Source organism: Nansenia antarctica (assembly GCF_963989245.1).
Source record: "Nansenia antarctica genome assembly, chromosome: 5".
NCBI lineage: Eukaryota > Metazoa > Chordata > Actinopteri > Argentiniformes > Microstomatidae > Nansenia > Nansenia antarctica.
In genome coordinates, this window is record NC_137690.1 from 60,580,550 (window position 1) to 60,603,580 (window position 23,031).

The 23,031-nt window shown below is 44.1% G+C and overlaps 1 protein-coding gene across 1 annotated transcript in view; it reads left to right on the forward strand.

Annotated features, from left to right (window-relative positions):
* Nucleotides 1-10,478, forward strand: part of kcnh8 (potassium voltage-gated channel, subfamily H (eag-related), member 8) — a gene marked incomplete at both ends in the record, with an annotated part of 44,591 nt that extends 34,113 nt beyond the window's left edge. Inside the window, 6 exons of the mRNA XM_080531793.1 lie at nucleotides 533-747; nucleotides 4,235-4,542; nucleotides 5,140-5,234; nucleotides 5,485-5,564; nucleotides 9,856-9,923; nucleotides 10,352-10,478. Coding sequence (XP_080387919.1) covers nucleotides 533-747; nucleotides 4,235-4,542; nucleotides 5,140-5,234; nucleotides 5,485-5,564; nucleotides 9,856-9,923; nucleotides 10,352-10,478 — 893 coding nt within the window. The remainder of the gene's footprint in view (nucleotides 1-532; nucleotides 748-4,234; nucleotides 4,543-5,139; nucleotides 5,235-5,484; nucleotides 5,565-9,855; nucleotides 9,924-10,351) is intronic.
* Between the last annotated feature and the right edge of the window lie 12,553 nt (nucleotides 10,479-23,031).

Genomic DNA, 23,031 nt, shown 5'->3' on the forward strand with positions numbered 1-23,031 from the left:
CTTACAAACCTTTTCACATTCATACTGCTCAGCTAAGAATGTGTGTGCCACACAATAGAAGAGAGAGAGAGGGAAACAGAGAGAGAGAGAGAGAGAGGGGAGAGTGGAGAGTAAGTAGTCACGACAGCCTACCTCACCGTTAGAAAAAACAGCCAGTGCAGATGAGCAGAGTTCACAGTGCTGATGATGGTGATTATGAATACTTTATGATGGCTTCATAGGTATTAGAGCTTAAAGCATTTACTGGTTACCGACATGAAGTCGAGTCCACACACACAACACAAAACACATAGATGGCTCCTCCTGTCCATGTGTCAAGGTGTCCATGGGCAAATGTCCCCCAATGAGCAGTCCGACGCCTTGCATGGTAGCTTGGTGTGTGAATGTGTGTGAGAATGGGTGAATGAGAGGCCATATAAAGTGCTTTGGAATAAGGTGCTATATAAGTGCAGTCCCTTTACCATTAAAAACAAGCCATGACATGGTGGATCTCTAAAACCTGTCCCACCCCTGTCTGTGCCTCTGTCCCCAGGGAAAGGGGATCTTATCGGGGCTAACATGTCCATCAATGACAGGGTGATAAAGACCAACGCAGATGTGAAGGCCCTGACCTACTGTGACCTGCAGTGTATCAACCTGCGAGGACTGTACGAGGTGCTGGACCTCTACCCTGAGTACTCCTATCGCTTCGTCCAGGACATCCAGCAGGACCTCACCTATAACCTAAGGGAGGGACATGAGACCCATGTGAGTCCAACAATTAGAGGTCGTCAGAGGCAATCCAAGTCTTTACATGGATTTGAATGCAGACTGGCAATAAGGACATAGTGTGGTGGTTGTTTACTGAGGGAACGACCTGCATACTGTAAATTCACATGATCCACTCAAGCCACGCTTACAGGTAGAAACTCAATGACAGGATTTCCAAGATCAATTATCTTTCTAGTAATGCTGTTTGTGCCACTAGTGCAACGGTACTGTAGTATTCTCCGCACGAAATCTAGATATACTTGCAGTATACAGAGTAGATTGTCCTACAAAGACACTTAGATTTAGATTTAGTAATCAAAATGTTTTATTAAACCCCTATACTTTCTTTTATTTACATGAGTGGGGTAAGAGTGACAGTATCTGTGAAGGAGTAGGGAAGTGTGAAGGAGTAGAGAGAGAAAGAGAGATGATTGGATTGCAGAAATAGGTAACAGTAACAGTATCTGTGAAGGAGGGCGAGGGAGAGCGCAGGAGGGGAGAGAGCGAGATGATGGGATTGCAGAAATAGCACTTAAGGAGGAGTGTTGGTGTAATTACAGTCGGGTATCGCTCAACCTGCCCAAATACCACTGGCCCACTTTCTCTCAAACACACACACACACACACACACACACACACACACACACACACACATTTACACTGCCGCAGGCAGGGCCGAGGGTAGGGTGAGAACTGAGAAAAGGCAGGGAGTAGGAGAGCTCTGAGGGGATGGAGTCTATCGGACGGCAGTGTTTCAGAGAGGTTTTTGGGGTGGGTGGGTTATTATACTGATGTTACAGTTAGTAATACACAGAGATTGTATATACAGTGCATTCGGAAAGTATTCAGACCCCTTCACTTTTTCCACATGTTGTTGTGTTATAGACTCAATTTAAAGAGAATGACAACGTGGAAACCTGTTTTTTATTTTATTTCAGTAAATGTATTATAATTGAAATACAAGAAATACCCCATGTACGTAAGTATTCAGACTTAAAATGTGCTAAAATGCAAAGTACTAGGTACTATCATACTTTTCTATCTATTTCCAGGTCATATCCAGGATGTCCAGCAAACCAATAGATATTCAGGTACAGCACACACTGTGAAAGACACACTCTGACACAACAATCATTACTGGTGGTGGTGTTGGACTGGCCTAGTCAAGTGCCAGACTTAAATCTAATAGAACATTTGTGGAGGGAACTGAAGATCAACATTCCCCAGCAGGCCCCCCTGAACACTGTGATTCGTTTTTTGGTACAGTGGAAATAAAGGCTTCTACTATTAAATACATTTCAGTTAGCGTGCTCAATACTTCTTTCCTGTGTCATTCCCCTTTATAGCACATAACTTTTTTTAATAGTTTGGAGTATTACAATTCTTTATTTGTGTATTATTATTATTATTTTTTTTTATTATTTCCTGTGAATAGCTGCATTGGAAATATGTTATTTCCCCCACTGTACCAATGGGTCCCAGCCTGCTTCAGTGGTAATTGACTCATTCACTCCTTGGGTCTAATGGTTTTCATGGTTACAAGAGTGGCATTTTGGGGGCTGGAGGAATGGAGGGATGTTGAGGTGAGGGGAGAGGGGCGCATTCATTGGTGAGGGAAGTTAAGTGCTGTTGAGTGACGGGAAACTTTAGGGCATTAAGCTTAATTAGAGAGCAGAGAGGAGCGGCATCCATTAATCAGGAGTGGTAGGGATGGACTTAAGGGTAGAATCTGGAACCAGTATTAGACCAGGTCGTTAATCAGAGTGTGAGAGTGTTAAAGGGAGTGCGTGTGTGTGTGTGCGTGCATGTGTGCGTGCGTGTGTGTGTGCGTGTGTGCATGTGTATGTGTGTGTTTACGAGAAAGTTGGCCAGCTGTATTTGGGCAGGTAGGGCGAGGGGATCTAGAGTGGGTGAGTGAGGGGTTATTATTATGTACTACAGGAGAGAAGGGGACTTGGTGAAGTTTAATGTGGGCATCAATGAAAAGGCCAGGGAGAACAGGTAGGTTTTGAGGCAGAATTGAAAGATGGTTATGGGTTCAGAGTTACAGACGGATGGGGAGGGTGAATTTAAGAGCCAGGGGGCAGCCCTGGAGAATGACCCCGTACTTCAAACCCCCCAGCCGAGCTCTACAGCATGTCCCCACAGTGGCAGTTGGGCCACTTATTCTTCCAGGATGTGGCTTCTCGGTCACCTTCGTACACACAAAGCCTAATGGACCTATTGCTAAGCCACGCCCCAAAATAGAAATTGTCCAATCATATCACAGCAAGTCACTACAGGCAGAAAACTCTGGCTAAATATCTAATGGTGAAAAGCTTCTATACGAAATATTCTTGTTATCTTTAAGAAAAAATGTCTATTACTTGCTGTGGTAAATCAGAAATTTGCCAACTCCCGCCATTGTAAGTCATTGAATGTCATTCAGTCACGGTCGGTCAGTCAGTCACTGTCAGTGAAGCGTTGTTTGTTTGTCCGAGTTTTCAAAGGGGGCGTGGCTTAGCGATAGGTCCATTGACCTTCCCTATGAGGGACTACCAAGGAGGGGGAGGTAATGGGCAACAGGGGAGATGTGATTCCAGGAATTGGTGTGTGTTAGGGTTAGGGTGGAAGGAGTCTGGCAGCTGTGTTTTGGACCATCTGTAGTTTATTGAGGGAACGGGAGGTGATACTAATGAGAAGTGAGTTGCAGTAGTCGAGGTGGGAGGGGTAAATTAGTGTTTCTGTGAGATTTTTTTACATTTAGCAGAGGTGGAAGAATGAGACTGTGAATGATTCAATGATTCGATCAATAGACTAGCTATTACTGCGTTGGATCTCTATGTTTTTACATTCTCAGCATCTCAAACGAGAGATAATCAGATTATCTAGATCTCAGCTCTTTGGGGGTCAAAGTTCACTGGAATCATTGATCCCAACAGCCCAGCTGTGGAGGTCAGAGGTAGCACTGTTCATTATAGCCATATTATATGCCATATTCACATGTGCCACCTCGGTTACTGCACAGGGCAGGGTGTTAGCTAATGTGTTTCAGGGGGCTTTTTGGTTGACCTGGTCACTCACAAACACTTTATGTGTGTAGTGCTTTCTGAGTTTAGAAGTCATTAGTGGATTTCCACACTGAATACACCACTCTCTCATCCAATTCATTTAAATGCAAATAGATTTGTACGTAACTAAAGGTTCAGATTTGGTAACAAAAAGGTGCAAAGCTGTCAGTAGCAACAGCATGGTCCTGAGGATTGTTGTTGTCATGGAAATGGAACATTCCACTTTGATGTTGCTGTCTGGCTGCTATACAGTACAATGGAACACTTTTTTCAACAAGGTTGTCTGCTCTGTCAATTCCCCAAGGTTAGCTTATTGAGGTGATCCAGAAAGAAGGCTGATTGACGCACAATGCAATAACAGTAACTGCCTGTGAAATGCTGTTTTAATATAATAAGAATATTCTGTGTCTTATCTTCTCTTTCTCTCTCCACAGACAAGGGGGAGAGGCAATGGACGATTGATCCAGGGCTATCCATCCATCATAGACAACCAGGAGCAGGAGGAAGAAGATGACGATGAAGAAAAAGATGAGGCCATATCATTGTCATCGGAATCAGAGCAGAACCAAGTCCTCTACCCCAGGGACGTGTCTACTGAGAAGTCGCCCCCGAGCCGAGCTGGGCTGGAGAGAGAGACGCAGAGCGGCAGAGCAGCACGCCAGAACTCCAAGAAACCCGGGAAGAAGAGCAAGATCCATCAATCGGCACTCACCACACTTGACCCATCCAACCTCAGCCCCAGGTACAGCCGAAAGTGGACTGTACAGGCTTTTGTATGTATGAAGTTTGTATCCCTGTATCGTTGAAGCGTGCTACACACTCGTACCAGGTAGCCTGTTTAGAGTTGAGTCCTAACAGCCCTAAAACCTTGCTCAATCCAGACCTCGAAGATGTCTGTGTACTACTGAATACCTCCCGCTTAAAAATATATATTTCTAAAATATATAGATTTGTTTTAAAGCAACGAAGCAAAGTGACGTATCAAAGATGACGTCCTTAGCATTAGAATAAGACAGAATGATACGTTTTCTTTAAAACTCTGCATATTTCTGATAATGTTACTTCCCGACTGGCACTAGGGAAAATACAGGAGTACAACGACAGGTTCAAAGTCTGGATTGAGCAACGTTTTATGGCTGTCAGGAGGTTGAAACGAGCTGCCCGGTAAAGATGGGTAGCGTGCTTTGATGATACAGGGCTACAAATGCCTGTAGAGTCGACTTTGGCTACCCCAGGTACATGATTAATTCCCCTGCGATTAATAATTGCCAATACACATTTTTACTAGCTATTTCACCATGTTCTCTCTCTCTCTCTCTTTTTCTCTCTCCCTCTCCAGAATAGTGGACGGTGTAGAGGATAGTGATGCTAGTCAAGCATGTCTGGTCAGTGGTCAAGTCGACGGCCCAGGCAGGCCCACAGCCACAGCCTCAGGTCTCTACAACAACTAGAATCACTGTTATGGTCTACTGTGGTCATGTTACGGTCATACTGTATCATTAGTCAGCATTGAAATGGTTATTATTGACTCCCCTCAAGGAAAACATGACACATTAGTTTGTTTCATAGTATGATAAACATTTTTTGTCATAAACCAAGCACAATACTACCTGAGTGTGCTGGCTTTGGAGTGTGATCAGGGTGGTTTGTAACTCTCTAAATTGCAGATATTCTCTAGTTGCAGATGATTTAGAGATCAGCACAGCAGAGTTAGCAGTTAAAGCCGAGGAGACCAGCGGACAGTTACGACACCTCGACCAGGAGGTAAAGTAGTGTATGCGTATGTGTGTGTGTGTGTGTGTGTGTGTGTGTGTGTGTGTGTGTGTGTGTGTGTGAGTGTGTGTGTGTGTGTGTGTGTGAGTGTGTGCGTGTGCGTGTGCACATGCATGCGTGTGACTGTCCGTGTGTGCTTGCGTGTAAGCCTGCAGCATTACTCAGGTGAGCCCCTGGCACTGAGGTACACACCAGCCATATGGCCTACTCAGGGGAGAGAAGGTACTGGAAGGAGAGAGAGGTATAGAAAAGGAAGAGAGTGCTCTTCAATCTCCTCCAGAGGACATGGGCTGATTGGAGAGGAACTGGGGCTTGCCAAATAGTGTCACAGCGGACATTCATTTTATCCCAACATAGAATGTTCTGTTGGGCTGTAGAGTGTCTCAGAATGTTGGGATGTTCCACAGTCTTAAGTGAACACTCTAGAATGAGGAGCAAAGACAAAACCTCCAAGCACACTCTGGTAACTCAAGTTTTTCCCTCCAGTGGTGTTTTCCAAGGCTTTGATTGGCAGGTGGCTAAATTGACATTAGGCTGTTGGCAGGTGAGGTGGAGTGTGGGTGTCCCCTTGTGGCGCCTCACTTCATCACCTGGGCTGAGCTGATAGTGGGAGAGAAAAGAGGGAGAATGGAGGTAAGTAGAAAGGAGGAAGATAGAGGAGCATAGATAGAAGGCGAATGAGAAAGAAAAGGAGAGAATGAAGGAGAAAGAGGGTAAAACAGGGAGGAAAGTGAATAAGAAGCAGAATATCTCTCTCTCGCTCTCTCTCTCTGTCTCTCTCGCTTCCCCTTTCTCTCTCTGAGGACAGTGTTTGACAGGTTGTCGCTCAGTGTGGTTCCTGAGGTTTGTAATCCTCACCTGAGCCAATCCATGCTGGTCGCCATGGGAGACGGGAAGGGGGAAAAGGATGGAGAGGGGGTGGTCTCCTGTAACCCATAACCCCCTCTCTCATAGACTGTACCTTCATGCAGGGCTGGATTAAATGGATCATACTAGGAAGACTGTATTTTTCGAGCCCTACACGCACATTTTCATATTTGGTAAACAAACAAAATGACTTTTAACTGCCACATGATTATTATGCTCATTAATTTAGTTTAGTGTATATTTTAGCTCATCTATTTCTATTTAGGTATTCATATGCAATGTGTTTGTTTATTTATAGTGGAAAGCATTGCCATAATATTATACATTTAATTGATATGCATTTTATATTTTATTTGAATGTGTCTTTTACTTATTCAGTTAGATATATAAATGGGAAAACTTAGATTTACAGATGCTTACTCCTGACTTTCCATGAGATGAAGTCAGAATCCAGGGAGGTCGTAAATCCGTTAACAGGGCAAAGGCCTTTAGTTTTTTTCCCTTACTGTTGATCTCAGGTACGTTTTCACACGCTTCAACAAAGAAAACGATCTTTCTCCTGACATTGGTAATGTCAGATCAATACAACGGCAAATGTCCACGTTAGTGAAAGCATCCCTCAGCCTAGCTCTCTAAGCTTTTTATAAGTCTATGTCCATGAATGATGATTTTTCACCATTCAGATCAACTGGCAAAACTCTGACACTGTCAAAACACTGTCTGTAACGTCCTGTTCAAGATCATGTGGGTATATTTCCTTCAGATTGTCTGCACACATTTCTCCAATGTCCATTGATTTGGCTTTTGTAAGGAAACCAATTTTCTTTATTTTTGTATGCTTCTTTGCGTTGTTGCAATTCCCTTCCCAGCAGTCATAGATGACATAATGCGTGTCAATCAGGAACGCAACGCGTCCTGAGCATTGCACCTCTGGACCTGCAGACTCACCCAACAATACTTTCTTCACTTGACTTTTTCGGCTATCTGCCTTGTATCCCTCCGTTCCTGTGAGAGTTTTGGCTATATAATTTCTGGCCTTGCCTATGAAGTGTACAAGTGAATTGCACAGAATAGGAACAGTGCATGTAACGTTGGAGCTAAAGTCACCTGCCTCTGCTGCAGAGTATTCCGGTGCAGTGGAGGGTCTTGCAGTTGCAGCTGGTAATTGAGGCTGGCTTGTGGGCTTTGAAGGGCCCAAGAGAAACGTGTGCATAGCCCCTCTCTGTCGTTTTCTTTCTTCCTCTTCATAATTTTTTTTTTTAAAGCTTTGCTGCACCTGAAAACATACCAAAAAGCTGCTAACAGCCTATAGGTCACTGATTCACTGATCTTCACTGAACCGTCGGAAATATTTTCCCCCGCACATTGGTGCTAACGTAACGCTGTGTATGTTAAAAAATAAATATATAAACATTGAGTTTTAGATCAGATTTCTATATTTAAAAAATATTTTTAAACATATGTTTAACATTATTTAGGCAGTTGATGTTCTTTATCCCTCTTTGTTTGGGCTCCCTATTGTCGAGGGGCCTTAGGCATGTGCCTAGAATGCCTATGCCTAGATCTGGCCTTGCCTACACGCAAGATGAAACAGTTCCTTCGAACTAGAATCTTTGCATCCTAAGCTTGATTTAAGTACCATAGTAAAATAATGTAGTAAAAGGCTATCCAAATAATGTCATTTTAACACAGACAGGTGGATGATAAAATTGTTTACTACACAGTATACAACTATAGAACCTGGGACACCTCAGTCATAGAGAACTGTTTTCTCTAATGTTTTTCCTTTTGCCGTTGTGTGGATGCTTGAGTTAAAAGCACTTTAGTGCCAGTGTGTGTTGTGAATATCAACCTGGGTTTGATACTCATCAGTTACACAAGCGGCATACGGTATGCGTTCATCCATCCCTCTCAAACCCCTTGCTGAATCTGCAGCGCAGTAGTGCAAGTACTTATCTAAATATCAGACTAGGCAATATCTGTTATCTGCCCTGTGCTCTGTGAACTCTCACCTCTGCACTGTGACCCTGAAGTCTTTGCCCCACCTCTCTGACGACCGGGCTCCGGAGGGATTAGATGACGCGTTCGTTCTGAGGACAGAGGTCACAATGAGACCTCTGCTTCCTGAAAATCATAATCAACACCTACACAGGAGATCTGGAACAATGACAGCCTCCTGGGACATGCACACACACACACACACACACACACACACACACACACACACACACACACACCGAAATGACCACAGTCCCTCTCATGTTGCCATGGACTCCTCACAGTCTTTCTATTGTTGTAATATAAACCTGTCCTAAGCAGATATTCACTCACATTAGTTCCTTTTTGACAGCCCTGAAATTGTGTTGATGGCGTGGCAGATTGGACTGTCCTGCCTCTCTCAGCTCCTCTATTTTTATCAGGCCCATCGCTTACAAAAAGACGTTTATCAGAGTAGAGAGAGAGAGAGAGAGAGAGAGAGAGAGAGAGAGAGAGAGGCGGCATCTCTTGAATTATCCCTGAAAAACGTTTTGCGGTATTGTACCAAACCAGTAGTTTACCAAATCACTCAGATATGAGGGTATGCCATATTAAGTGTTTGTCGTGTATGGATGTGTGTGCACACATGTGTGCATGCGTGTGTGGATGTGTGCAGCAAGCATGTCCTTGAGTGTGTGTGTGTGTGTGTGTGTGTGTGTGTGTATGTGTGTGTGTGTGTGTGTGTGTGTGTGTGTGTGTGTGTGCGTGTGTGTGTGTGTGTGTGCATGCGTGTGGATGTGTGCACCAAGTATGTCCTTGAGTATGTGTGTGTGTCTGTGTGTGTCTGTGTGTGTGTGTGTGTGTGTGTGCGTGTGTGTGTGTGTGTGTGTGTGTGTGTGTTTGTGTGTGTGTCGGGATGTGTGTGTGCGTGCGTTCATGTTGACGTGGCACATGCAGTGTGGTTACTTTGATCACTACTTGACATCTCTTGTTCTGTATGTTCACAGTGTGATTCCCAGGTGAAATGTCTAGAACAAGGCTGCGTGCTAATGTGTGTCCAGTTGTTCTGATGTCATCCACAGCATGATGAATAGCCATGTATACTTTGACTGACAGAAGCAGCTGGTGTGCTGGCAGAATTCAACTAATCAGCTCAACTAATTAATAACCAATTATAACAGCATGAATACACAGCCATAGTAATAATAATAGCAACCCAAAGTGGCTGGCTGAAAATGGCTTGGAATGTCTGACCCAATGCTGACACATGGGTACATTTATTTCACTGACCCCGAATGTCTCTAATTGAGACACTGTGTGTGTGTGTGTGTGTGTGTGTGTGTGTGTGTGTGTGTGTGTGTGTGTGTGTGTGTGTGTGTGTGTGTGCGTGTGTGTGTGTGTGTGTGTGTGCGTGTGTGTGTGTGTGTATTGTTCGCAGGTGAGCGCTCTTGGGAAGGAGGTGGCGGAGCTGAGCCGACTAATGAGGAATATGGCTCACCTGATGGAGTCAGTCATCTCTACACCCCGACCACCTCTCTGCCCTTCACACTGCACCCCTGGACATTCTGTGTACCTGTCCCACCAGGCGCCACCTCACACTGCCCTCTCTCAGTCCTTCCCCTCCCCAGCTCAGACTGGTCCCCTCTGGACAGACACCACCCCCTCCCCCTCTCCCTGCACCATCCCGCCTGTCACGCAAGCACAACAGCCTTCTGGGATGCACCACATGGATCCACCCTCTGTCCCTCACAGACCCCAAGATCTCCGCCTCATGTACTACTGCCCTGGCTTGGCTTCTTCCCCCCTCTCACCCCTGTACCCCCCACACACACCCCTCCAGCCCGCCCTGTCCTCCTCCTCCCTCACGGACGCCTCCACGGAGTCCCTACTGCCCCTCTCGCCCCTCACCTCGCCTGGGACTCCCCACTGTGAAGCCAGCAGTACCAGCACCAGGTCACGGGCGCAGAGTCTGGAGAACCCTTAGCCGTCCCTGGACAGGAAAGGGAAGGGCATCCTTACACCCCAGCAGAGCTCTGGGAGTCTGCCTCGACCAGCCCATGAATTTGTAGCAGACTGAAGTGGACTTCCATCTGGACTCTATGGACCTAGTTCAGGATCTGTTTCAGAGTCTGGGGACCTCACTTACTGACTAATGATCAGACTACAAACCACAGGTCCTTGTTTCAGTGGAGTACTCTCACAGGGGCACACTCAGACCTACTCTACGATCATTTCCTTTTGTTTTAAAGGCACGTTTTCTCAAATAGCATGAAATAAAGCTGAGGGTGTATGTACAGTAGCTTTACATTGTAGAGACTGCTAGTGTAGCCTCTACATTGTAGAGATAATAGTCTAGTCTTCTTAGAAGGGTATAGAAGCATGAAGGTCGCTGTGACTTTGTGTTATTCTCTGGAGAAAGCCCAGAGGCCCAAAGGAGAGGAACTGCAGGACTGCGTCATAATGGAGTGGGTGGCAGTGTGTGTGTGTGTGTGTGTGTGTGTGTGTGTGTGTGTGTGTGTGTGTGTGGCAGGGATGACGACAACGACACACGACTGGATGTGATCAGGGATGGGAGTGGAGATGGAGATGGCCTTGGGAAGAGAGGGAAGAAATGAGAGAGGGCATCTTTCTTGCTTTTTAGCTCCTTGCTAGAGGGCCTTTTGGGCGGGTGGGGAGGGGAGTTTCTGGTTGGATGGGTTGGAGGATAGAGTGGTGGTGATTAAGGGGTTGGGGAAAGGGAGGGGGCAGGGGTCTGAGAGGCTGGGGTTGTGATGGTTCCCAGTTACAGAACTTTCAGCCCTGCTCTTTTAGCTCATGTCTGGGCTGCTGGATGGAGCTGGCCGGGGGCTGGTTGGATGGGTTTCCTGGACTAAAAGAATGGTGTGAGAAGGTGGATTGTCATGGTGGAGTCTGCTCTTTAGCGCTGGTCCTCAGGGGGAGCGAGGGGGGAGATGGGGGCATGTTGTGCCCAGGGCGACACAGCCCCTGCTGTTGTCTGTCATACTGTGCACAGCGAAGAGTTTCTTTCTCTCCTTCTCTCTCTCTCTCTCTCTCTCTCTCTCTCTCTCCAACTCTCTCTCTGTCTCTCTCTCCCTCCCTATCTTGTTCTCTTTGCATGTCTCTCCAAGCCTTTTGAGTAGTGCCTGTAGACACACATTAACATGCTGCATGTCACTATGGAAATCCAGCTTGCCATTTATCTATTTAAAGGAATTATGGTTCATTCTGTGAACCTGGCATTTATCTACACATATTTATAAGGAATGGGGCTATTTATAAAACTGGGGAATTTTTTTGTCAAAGAGCAAGAGACACCCAGAGGCATCCTACCCTAAGGGGGCCCTAAGAGGGCACCTGCCCTCTCAGATTTGTCGTGTTAAATTAATGAACACACTTAAACATGTATGCCCATTCATCATAGTTCTTTGGAAAAAGATTTGGGAGGGGGCACACTGGACTGGTCCTATACACTTGACAAAAAATAGCTTTCATTCTTGGGTTATAATATTATAATATAAACAAGTGTGAGAGTATAAAAGTTCCTGAAGAACCAATGTGTACCATTAGATAACCTATGCATACAATAAATTATGTTTTAGACATACAGTTAGGCGTAGAGATTATGGCCCTAGATTGCAGGTAAAAGCTGTTTCAGGTGTTAGAAAAATGCTAAATACTCCACTTCCTCATGCACTTGGTGCCTCCTCTATTGAGTGCATGACGCCTCCCAACAAAACACCCCTGTAGTGGAGACATCCCTGGAATAAATTGGCCAGAAGAAAAGTACAAATAGTTTATTGGTTGATGATGAATGTTAAGCGTATATCCCTGCCATGTTTCCCAATGTTTCCCATGGTTACCAGCTCTGAGATCATTACCCTGATCAATCAGAGTAAAGGCAATATTTCCACATTACAAAGCACAAGAGACAAGCATTTTTATATTTATATGAATGTATCAATACTATAGATGTATTTTTTTACCTTGTGGATTGCAGGGGTATAAAGAAGCTCTTCGTTTGAGGGGAGCGTAGACTTGTTGTCAGAGTGGCGGTACTGTGTGTTACCAGCCAATGCAATGTTCCAAGGTCATTCCGATCCCAATGGCTCTACAATTCTCTCTTAGTTCATGTGGGTTTGCCTCTCGGCTTCTCTGCAGATGGAATGTACTGTAATCAAATGATCTTTTTCCTTTTTATTTTGATATCATTATATAAAACCTGTTATGCTAATAAACGACAAATATGACTGTTATGTTCGGCCATCCTGTTTGTTATGAAGTGAATGCTTATGGAGATGTGATTCATGCATGGCACGGAAAAACTTGTGTTCTTTTCCAACAGAGACGTAACTGGAAAACATTATAATATCACTTCAGGTACTCATTCATCAATGTCACTTTTGTGTCTCCCAACAAAACAAAATATCTCTTTCTGTCAACACAGATATACGAGGACGCTGTGTAAGTAAGCTCATGTTCAGTCAGGTCACTGACTTTTAGTAGTCAACCGATTTAATGAGGCCGAAACACTCCTATCATATCCATGTCATTAGCCAAAGAACAGATCAGCTTATCATAATGAAGATGTTTTTTGGAGCAGTGTCATGCGTGCTTAGAGGTCCTTGAATGTCAATACACAAAAAGAATGTCTGATCTGTACCCATTATAGTAATCTCTTATCATACAATATTTTCAAGGAAATATCATTCAAAGAAAAGGTTTTGGACCAAAAGAGTCTCCTCTTTACTGTGCAATGATGATTCCCTGTTTGGATATCTCTCTCTAGTCTACACATGTAGGGTGACATGTTGTTGCTGTCATCCTTTCATTTTACTAGTAAGACACTCAGCACCATCTCACTCACACACACACGCATACACATATACACCACACACACAAACAATTCTCTCTCACGGAAGTCTAATGTTTGTCTGATGTCTTTTATGCATTCATAGGTGTGTTGTCGTGTCTGTGTGGGTCTGTGTGTGTGTGTGTGTGTGTGTGTGTGTGTTTGTGTGTGTGTGTGTGTGTGTGTTTGCATGTGTATATGTTTCTATCTATCCTTTGTTGTCTGTCGCTACGGCTCACCTGAGGCAAAAGCATTGTGTCGTCATGTCTCTGTGGTTAAGTGAGCAGGAGCTGTGTTTGTTGATTGGGTTGAGTTGACACACCTGTCTGTGTGCGTGCGTGTTGTGTGTGTGTGTGTGTGTGTGTGTGTGTGTGTGTGTGTGCGTGCGTATACTGTGTGTGTGTGTGTGTGTGTGTGTGTGAGTGTGTGTGTGTGTGTGTGTGTGTGTGTGTGTGTGTGAGTGTGTGTGTGTGTGTGTGTGTGTGTGTGTGTGCGCGTGCGTGTGTGCGAGTGTGAGTGCGAGTGTGTGTGTGTGTGTGTGTGTGTGTGTGGTGACTGATCTGAAATTATGATTTGTGTGTTTAACTGGGGAAGTGGGGTTCAAGGAGATGGTGCGTGGGAGCCACACACAAAACAGTTTGTGATGATGATGATGATGATGATGATGTGTTTAACAAAGGGGGTGTGTAGTGCAGGGTATACTGTATGTGGGACACAAAAAAGTCAGTGGTAGGCAAGATACGTACTGTATATTTAATGAATGTAGTCAGTGTTAGGGAAGGACATGCGTGTGGTTTGGGGCTGCAACGCTGCGTGATGACGATGTGTGTGTTTTGTAGGGGTGGGGAGGGTGGTGGTGTATTGGGATGATTTGTGTGTTTAGAGATGGATCCCCCACATGTGGAACTTGTTATTTGGCTTTTGTTCCTGAAAGCCCATCCATATTTAATGTTGTTCAGACAATCCCATCCTGTCTGTTTATGCACCATTTTCTCCACCTGCTATGTGCCTCATATTTTATTCACCGCTTTCCATCTCCTTTTATTTATCATTAGGAAAGAAAGGCCTTCTACAAATGATCACCTATAAAACTTGGGTGAAGAAGTGGGAGAGAGAGAGAGAGAGAGTGAGTGCTAAGGTACTGGATGCAGTGCATAAATTATGCTATATTCCTGACCCAAATACAGCAGCAATTCATTTCTGTCCACTGCATACAGCCAAATACTGTATAAGTACACACACACACACACACACACACACACACACACACACACACACACACACACACACACACATATTATTTCATTCAAATGAACACTTGCCCTGGTGAAAAGAGTTTCTCCTCCACTTGTCTCTCGCCCCAGATTTCGGCACAAAAACACCATCTCTGTGCAGGAGGTAGAAAAAGCTTTCTTATTCAGGTAACCACATCAATCCTTTCTATTCTTTTTTTTTTCTTTAGCCCTGAAGATATGTCAGCTTTGTTGTCTAAAGCTTTTGTTCTACAGTCTAAAGTGTAATGAAAATGTCACATTGTGTTGACTTATACAGAGCAGTCTGGTAGACTCTACTGCACAGGAGAGCCATAACCAGTCTCAAAGGGTTTGTATGTGTGTGTGTGTGTGTATATGTGTGTGTGTGTGTGTGTGTGTGTGTTCATGTGTGTGTGTGTGTGTGTGTGTGTGTGTGTGTGTGTGTGTGTGTGTGTGTGTGTGTGTGTGTGAGCGTGCGTTTGTGAGACAGACTGAGAGAAAAGAAAAGAGAGAGGTACTGAGAGAGGGAGAGTTTATGTACAGTCTGTGGGCTCTATACTGTATCTAGCTGTTCTGCTAGAGACACATCCAGAGTTGTACATCCAACCCTTTGTGTTTGCACCAGTCTGTTGGCATTGAGATGAGGAGAAGGCCATGCAGGAAACTGCATGTTTGATAAATTAGTCTGTGAGTGCAGCTCCCTTGGGTGCCCGGGATGTGGCGGGAGGGAAATGTTCCCATGTCAGAGGGAAAGATTAATGGTGGGTTCCACTGTAGATGATGTAAACCTAGCTACGCTCAACAACCACAGACGCGATAGCGGATGCTAAATTGCCACTTTTGTTGCTCCCCTGTCAGAGCGGCTTACTATTTTCAACACTAATGAATCGGGTGATGTTTGGGTCTGGTGATTTCTGGTGACTTTCTGGTGATTGGGACTGGTGATGTCTGGTGACTATTGGGTCTCGTGATTTCAGACTTTTGGGTTGCTGGTTCAAGCCCCAGTCTATTTCTCCTAAGTCACCTGGTGGTAGCAGGGGGATACTGCATGCTTCTAAAGTATATTTTGGAGGCACATCTGGGTTTGCACTGCGTCAGTAAACGGGGGAATCAGGTACCTTCCTTCTATGTACACAGTGTGGGAAATAAGTATTCAACACATCAGTTTTTCAATTCAACATAATTTCCATTGCAGCTATTCACATGAAATGTAGACCAGACATTGGTATTAACTCAATAAAACTGCACAGCTAAAGAAATTGTAACACTCCAATCCATAAAAAAGGTATGTGCAATAAAGGCAGGGTTCGAGTTATGTGGGAGCCAATGGGAGCTGAGCTCCCATAGAGATGGTCTGAGACTCTCTGAGCTCCCATGAAGGCAGTAAAATCAAAAATCTGTGGGGGTCGCTAATAATACATTACCACAACTATTATTTGATCAAAATGTCAATGTAATGAATATTATTTAATTTATATTATAAATATTGTAAAATAAACACGTTTTCCAAAAGAGCTACGCGCACCATTAATCTCCTGTGAATGACAGTAGGCCTTTGACTGCCTGCACTTCACCACCAAGACACCATGGGGCGCAGTAGAATATTGTGCAACAGCAAAAGGTTGATTAATCAGCTGTGCGGTAAACCGTTGGAACACACAGTGCACAGCTGATTAATCAATTAAACCAATAGAGTGAGACAGGATATGTTCATATACCAGTTGCCTTTCAGGAAGTAGTGAGATCGTGCACCTAGCCTATTATTGAGAAGCAAACATTCATTCATTAGCTATACAGGAGTATATACATACAGTAGCTACCATGCCGCCCAAAAAAAGGCCATTTTTTGACCCTCTCCCGTTCATCCAATCTTGGATAAAGAAAAGACATCGGACGTCAGCATCATGGGTTCCAGGACCGCGACCGCAGCCTACTGAAAACAGACCAAACAGGTCTATCTTGTCTCCGTAAAGGTAAGGTGGCTTTTACTTTTTACTAACCTAGTGTACATGTATTTTTCGCTCCTTCTGTATAGCAAAAATAACACAATTATTGGCCGAGATACATGTGTGACTATCGCTTTTATAGCTGTTGTTTCATGTGGGGCTGTTGATGTGGTGAAATGAGTAGCCTGCAGCTGTAGCGTCAGGATATGTTGGTATTTGAGGAGGAGGATGAGGATGAGGATGATGTTTCGGTACCAGTACCGTTTTTAAAGTATCGATTTGTCACCGGTATCGAATAAAACCCAAACTGTACCCAACCCTAACTATATGTTTACATGCCAACTAATTAGCTAATTCATTTCTGTCATTTAGAGCTGAGGGGAGCAACAGAGAGACGGACAACAGGACAGTAACAGAGAGACAACGGGAGAGGAGAGCAATAGAGACAGAACTGAATGCACTGAACTTTTTTTTTAATTCTTTGCATTATTAACACTGTTGTGTTATTGTGTTATTAAAGTGTTTAAGTGTTTTATGGTAAAGCATTATGAGTGGTGTGTGTGCAGGGTTGTATATTTTGGGGAGGGGGGAGGCTTGTGTATGGGGGCGGGGGGTCCTCACACAAAGGAGTAGCCTAGGGCCACTGACCACCTTAATCCGCTACTGCCTATAGCTAATTAAAACTTGTAAGTCCCATCGCTGTGTGGGCATGATTCGCATGAGAACATTTCGCACTGTTATTTTGGAGACCCCCACAGAGATCAGCTTATAACTCGAACCCTGAATAAAGGGGAATAACAAAGGAAAGAAGTGTTAAACACGCAAAATGTATTCAATACTTGGTGGAGAAGCCTTTGTTTCCAATGACAGCTTCAAGACACTTCCCATACGAAATAACGAATCTCTCACAGTGATCAGGTGGGAGTTTGGCCCGTTCTTCAACACAAACCGTTTTAAAATCTTGAAGATTCAGGGGGACCCGCTGGTGATTCTTAATCTTCAGTTCCTTCCACAAATGTTCTTTTGGATTCAATTCTGACGATTGACTAGGCCAGTCCAACATCTTTATTTTCTTCTGCTTGAACCAATTGAGAGTCTCCTTTGCAGTATTATTACCCCAATCATCACCCACATAATAAACCTCTCCATCAAACAGGGACACGTCCCCCTTGACTTTAAAATAGCAAGGGTAACCCCACTGTATAAAAAAGGAAGCAAATTAGACCCAGGCAACTACCGACCTGTTTCTATTCTTAATTCCATCTCGAAACTTATGGAAAAAATAGTTTATGAACAGGTTGATAGGTACCTTACCGAAAAAAATCTGATGTATGAATTTCAATCAGGATTCAGAACATCCCATTCCACTGACACATGCCTTCTCTATTTGAACGACCACATCAACCATGAGGTGGACTCGGGCAAGTACTGCGGCATGGTCATGCTGGACCTCCAGAAGGCCTTCGACACAGTAGATCACCACATATTGTTAGATAAACTGAAAGCAATTGGGTTCGATAGAACATCGGTGAGCTGGATGCAATCCTACTTAGAGGGGAGGGAACAGGTGGTTAGTGTGAACGGAACACTGTCCCCCCCCCTCCCAGTGACCTGCGGCGTTCCACAAGGAAGCATATTGGGACCCTTACTGTTCCTAATATATGTGAATGACATGTCATCAGCATGTGATTGCAATTTGTTCCTGTTCGCGGATGACTCGGCTCTGCTGGTCTCTGACAGGGACATATTGCAGGTGGAAAAAGCGCTAAGCACTGAACTGAGTAGAATCTGCATCTGGCTAGCTGACAATAAACTATCAATACACCTAGGTAAAACTGAAACCATCCTATACGGATCCCCATCTAAACTCAGAAAGGCTGTAAATTTCAAAATAAAAGTGGGTAACATTAATATCACAAGAAAAGAGGATATTACATACCTGGGCTCCATCTTAGAGGCAAATCTTTCCGGAGATAAAATGGCAGCAAAAGTAATCAAAAAAGTGAACCATAGAACTAGATTCTTGTACAGGATATCCTCACTTGTCAGTAAAAACACACTGAGGACCCTATCAGGAGCTCTCATTCAATGTCACTTCGACTATGCCGTAACATCATGGTACTATAGAACCACAAAGGCCCAAAAAACAAGACTCCAGACAGCCCAAAATAAACTGGTTAGGCTTCTGCTAGGCCTCAACCCTAGGACACATCTAACCGCTGCTCATTTTTTGAGCCTTGATTGGCTACGAGTAGTTGACAGAGTGCAGCAGCTTGCACTGGGCCTGGTCTTCAAGATACGCTACACCACAAAGACACCCAAGTACCTGTCAACATACTTCCAAAAAGTGAACAACGTCCACACATACAATACCAGAGGAAGCTCCACGAACCACGTTCAACCGCGTTGCACCACAAACAAGGGGTTAAACTCGTTTGCAAACTATGCAGTAAAAATGTGGAACGCCCTTCCTATAATCTTAAAGGAGTGCAAAACACTGCCCACCTTCAAAACCACTCTCAAAAAACATTTACAGGAGGCTGCAATCCGTAACTGGACCCTCTAAATCAAAAATCAGATTAAAAGACCCGAACTACCCACTGTACATACTTTGTGTTTTGTCCCCCGCCCCCACCTGTGGTGTATGTCCCCACCTGTCCTACCCGCTGTACATACCTTATGTTTTGTTGTATTGTTCTTCCCATGATGGATGTATGTTTATCTTGTAGATAGTACTAGTTATTTGTCTGTATTATCTTGTAGATAGTACTAGTTTTTTTGTCTGTCTTACATGTAACGATGAATTGAGAATCAAGGACCCCAATTGAAATAAGCCAGTGGCTTTCTTGGGTTTTTATCCTGTTAGTTGACCTTGTATGTAATATGTACTTTCATGTACCTACTTCTGCAAATCTTCTAATAAAGTTTTCAATCAATCAATCAATCAGTATGTTTTGGATCGTTGGAATCGTCCTGCTGGAAGATCCACCCGCGTCTCATCCTCATCATCCTGGTGGATGGCAACAGATTCTTCTCAAGAATTTCTACATGACTACATTCATCTTCCCTTTGATAACTTGGATTCCACCAGTACCATGTGAAGAGAAACAGCCCTAAATTTCAAACAAGCTTCAACATGCCTTTTCTTCAGTAAAGGAGTCTTCCGGAGTGATCGCGAATGGAGACCAAGGCGGTGGAGTGCATTGCTTATTGTTTTCTTTGTGACAACTATACCTGCTGCCTCCGGGTCTTTCTGGAGTGGTCCTTGACTCCTGGGCTACTCTTCTGACTAACTTTCTGACTGCCCGGTCAGAAATCTTGCGAGGAGCTCCTGTGTGTGGCTGGTTGATGGTCGAGTGATATTCCTTCCACTTACGGATAATGGCCCCAATAATGCTTATAGGAACATTTAGGAGTTGAAAAATATGTCGGTAACCAGTGCCATTACTAAGCTGCTCTTGTTGCGAGGGTCTTGGGAGAGCTCATTAGCACAGGTAGGAGAACTCATTAGTGGCATAAGCTGGTTTAGTGCTTTTTCTTACTGTGTTCAATATTTATTTCCTATTTCATTCCCCTTTATTGCACATAACTTTTTATGGATGGGAATGTTACAATTCATTTCGCTGTGTAGTTTTATTGACTTAATACCAATGTCTGGCCTAAATTTCATGTGAATAGCTGCAATGGAAATATTTTTTTATGTTTTGAATACTTATTTCCCCCACTGTAAGTGTACTGCAACTTGAAAATAACAATATAACAAATTATCTTAAATATATTCTATAGATCTCAGTGCATTAAAAAGAACAGTAGCGGGAGTTGGTTAGCCCGGTCTGAAGCTGAATATGCGTGTGATAAAGTGAAAGTCTTCACCTCCCTGTCCCTCTCCAGTCACTGACTTACGTAATGCCACACTGTGAGGCACAGATAAGTCAAATCCTCCAATGCTGGAATTGCTTTGGTTGCGTCTAGGATGCTTGTTAAAACGTGATGCGTCCGCGGCTTGGATCGTCAATCACCCCAGCGATGGCAGCAGTGGGGAACTAAATTGGCTTGCGTGCAGTGAGGGGGTAAAATCTGCCCAAGGTGCAGAACGCAAGGTCACGCGTATTCTTTCATACCTCTATTCCTTTCATGCACCGACCAAATGCAAAACGCCAACTGTACCAGAATGCCACAAAAACATTTCTAAGAACATTAAAATGGAAATCTACACTCAAAAAGTGTTATACTGTACAGTTATGTTCAGATTTCATGGATGGGCTTAGAAACTTTCTGGAAAAACCCGTAGTAGGCTACAAAATCACACACAAAAAGGTAAAGAGCTGATGGCTAGTTGTGTAAAAATCACATTACAACAGCAACTCCTGAGATTAGGGTTCTCTGAGAACAGAGACAACTCGAAGTCCAAACCACATCAAGAGGGCTTATAGCTTCCTTTCATATTACATTTCTTGGCCAAATGTGTGAGAAAAGATTCACAGATGACCTTGTTTTACCTAAACTGGTGTCAGGCCAGATCATGCATGAACCTGAAGCCCAAGTGCCATTGTCTATAGTCTATTCTTTATTTTTTTTTTTTTTGGGGGGGGGGTATATTTCAAAACACATACATGTATGTGACGCCGTTTTATGAAAAGGTCCTCATGTTGGGAATTGTGAAACCTCGCAATCGAGCCAAACAAGTCTTGTTGTGAAAATGTGTTTTCCGGTTTTTGGCATAGGACGAAAATTGAAGCGAAGAACCCACTCGATATCATAACCAACAGTTTTACAACAGAGGTGATGGAGGATGATTGAGCAGAGTGGAGGGCCTAATGACAGAAGACGGAACATCTGGACCCCCACCAATCCGGCTTCAAAGCTGGGAACTCCACCAAGACTGCTCTCCTTGCTGTCACGGAGGTCCTCCACTCTGCTCAAGCTTCCTCTCTCTCCTCTGTTCTCATTCTCCTGGACCTGTCAATTTTCATCCTATGCCAAAAACCGGAAAACACATTTTCACAACAAGACTTGTTTGGCTTCACAAAGGTTTCACAATTCTCGACATGAGGACCTTTTCATGAAACAGTGTCACATTTGAGTAAATTGGGTAATTTGGTATAGAGGGGGAACAGTAAGGGCCCTAGAACGGAGCCCTGGGGGACCCCAGTGGTGAGGGCTCGAAGAGAGGACAGCGATCCTCTCCACGTCACCTGATAAGAGTGATCGGCCAGGTAGAATTCAGAGCCAGAGATGCCCAGTTCTGAGACAGTGGAGAGAAGGACCGGGTGGTTTACTGTGTCAAATGCAACAGACAGGTCCAGAACAGAGGTGAGGGAGGACGATTGAGCAGAGTGGAGGGCCTCCATGACAGCGAGGAGAGCAGTCTCAGTAGATTACCCAGCCTTGAAACCGGATTGGTGAGGGTCAAGGTGATTGTTCTGAAGGAAATAGTGAGACAGTTGGTTAGAGACGGCACATTCAAGGGTTTTAGATAAGAAGGAGAGAAGGGTTACCGGTCTGTAGTGAATGACAGCAGACGGGTCAAGATTTGGTTTCTTGAGAAGAGGCTTGACTCTGGCTGTCTTAAATTAAAGGCAGCTGGGACAGATCCTGTGGATAGAAAGGAATTGATTATGGTGGTACGGAACGGAAGGAGGTGTGTGTATGCGTGTGTATGTGTGTGTGTGTGTGTGTGTGTGTGTGTGTGTGTGTGCGTGTGCGTGTGCGTGTGTGTGCGGGTGAGAGTGTGTCAGTAGTGAGTGTAACATTCCCTCCCGCTCGCGCACTCTCTCTCTCTCTCACTTGCAATCTGTGAGCTAAAACTCCGAAATACAGAATAATGAAGTTGATATGCTGCATGTAGCTTATCTATTTGTTTAAATGTTATTGTTCCTGCACTTCGGGTACATCCCTAGTAAACACACCACTTTCCCGCCAGTGACACAAATCAACCGTCAATGTGGATGATAGACCCCTTTGCACACAGTGGCTGCATTCAACTATGTTGAATAGATTATTTCTTTAAATGAAATACATGTTAATGTTGTCTACTGCTACAGTTTTAAATAAAACCTTGATAGAAAAAATGTGCTTCATTGGCAGGATTTTTCTTTGGCGTTGCACATTGTGTTTCTATGTTTATTACAGTTCAAGGTGAAGCTGAGTGGTGCATGAATAAGCATAACTGGACTGACACATGTTAGATATGAGTTATCTGCACTACCCTGCCTAGCACTGTTCTCTGAGAGAGGTGAATGTCATGTGGAGTTCTGAATTGGAATCTTGACAAGTTTTGAAGCTCCACAGGGCACATCAACAAGGCATGGAATCACAACCGTCCAGGCAGTGGCTCTCCATGGCTGGCTCCAACATCATTGTTTTACCCTTTGGCCAGGCTCTGATTCTGCATTTCACTCCACATTATTTAACCTGTTTGAATGGTGAGTCCTTTTCAAATCAAATCAAATCACGTTTTATTTGTATAGCGCATTTGTCACAGAAAATGTGACCCAATGCACTTCACAGAGAGCAAAGAAGATAAAGCAACAACTAAGATGGACATTTAAAACCACATGATGACA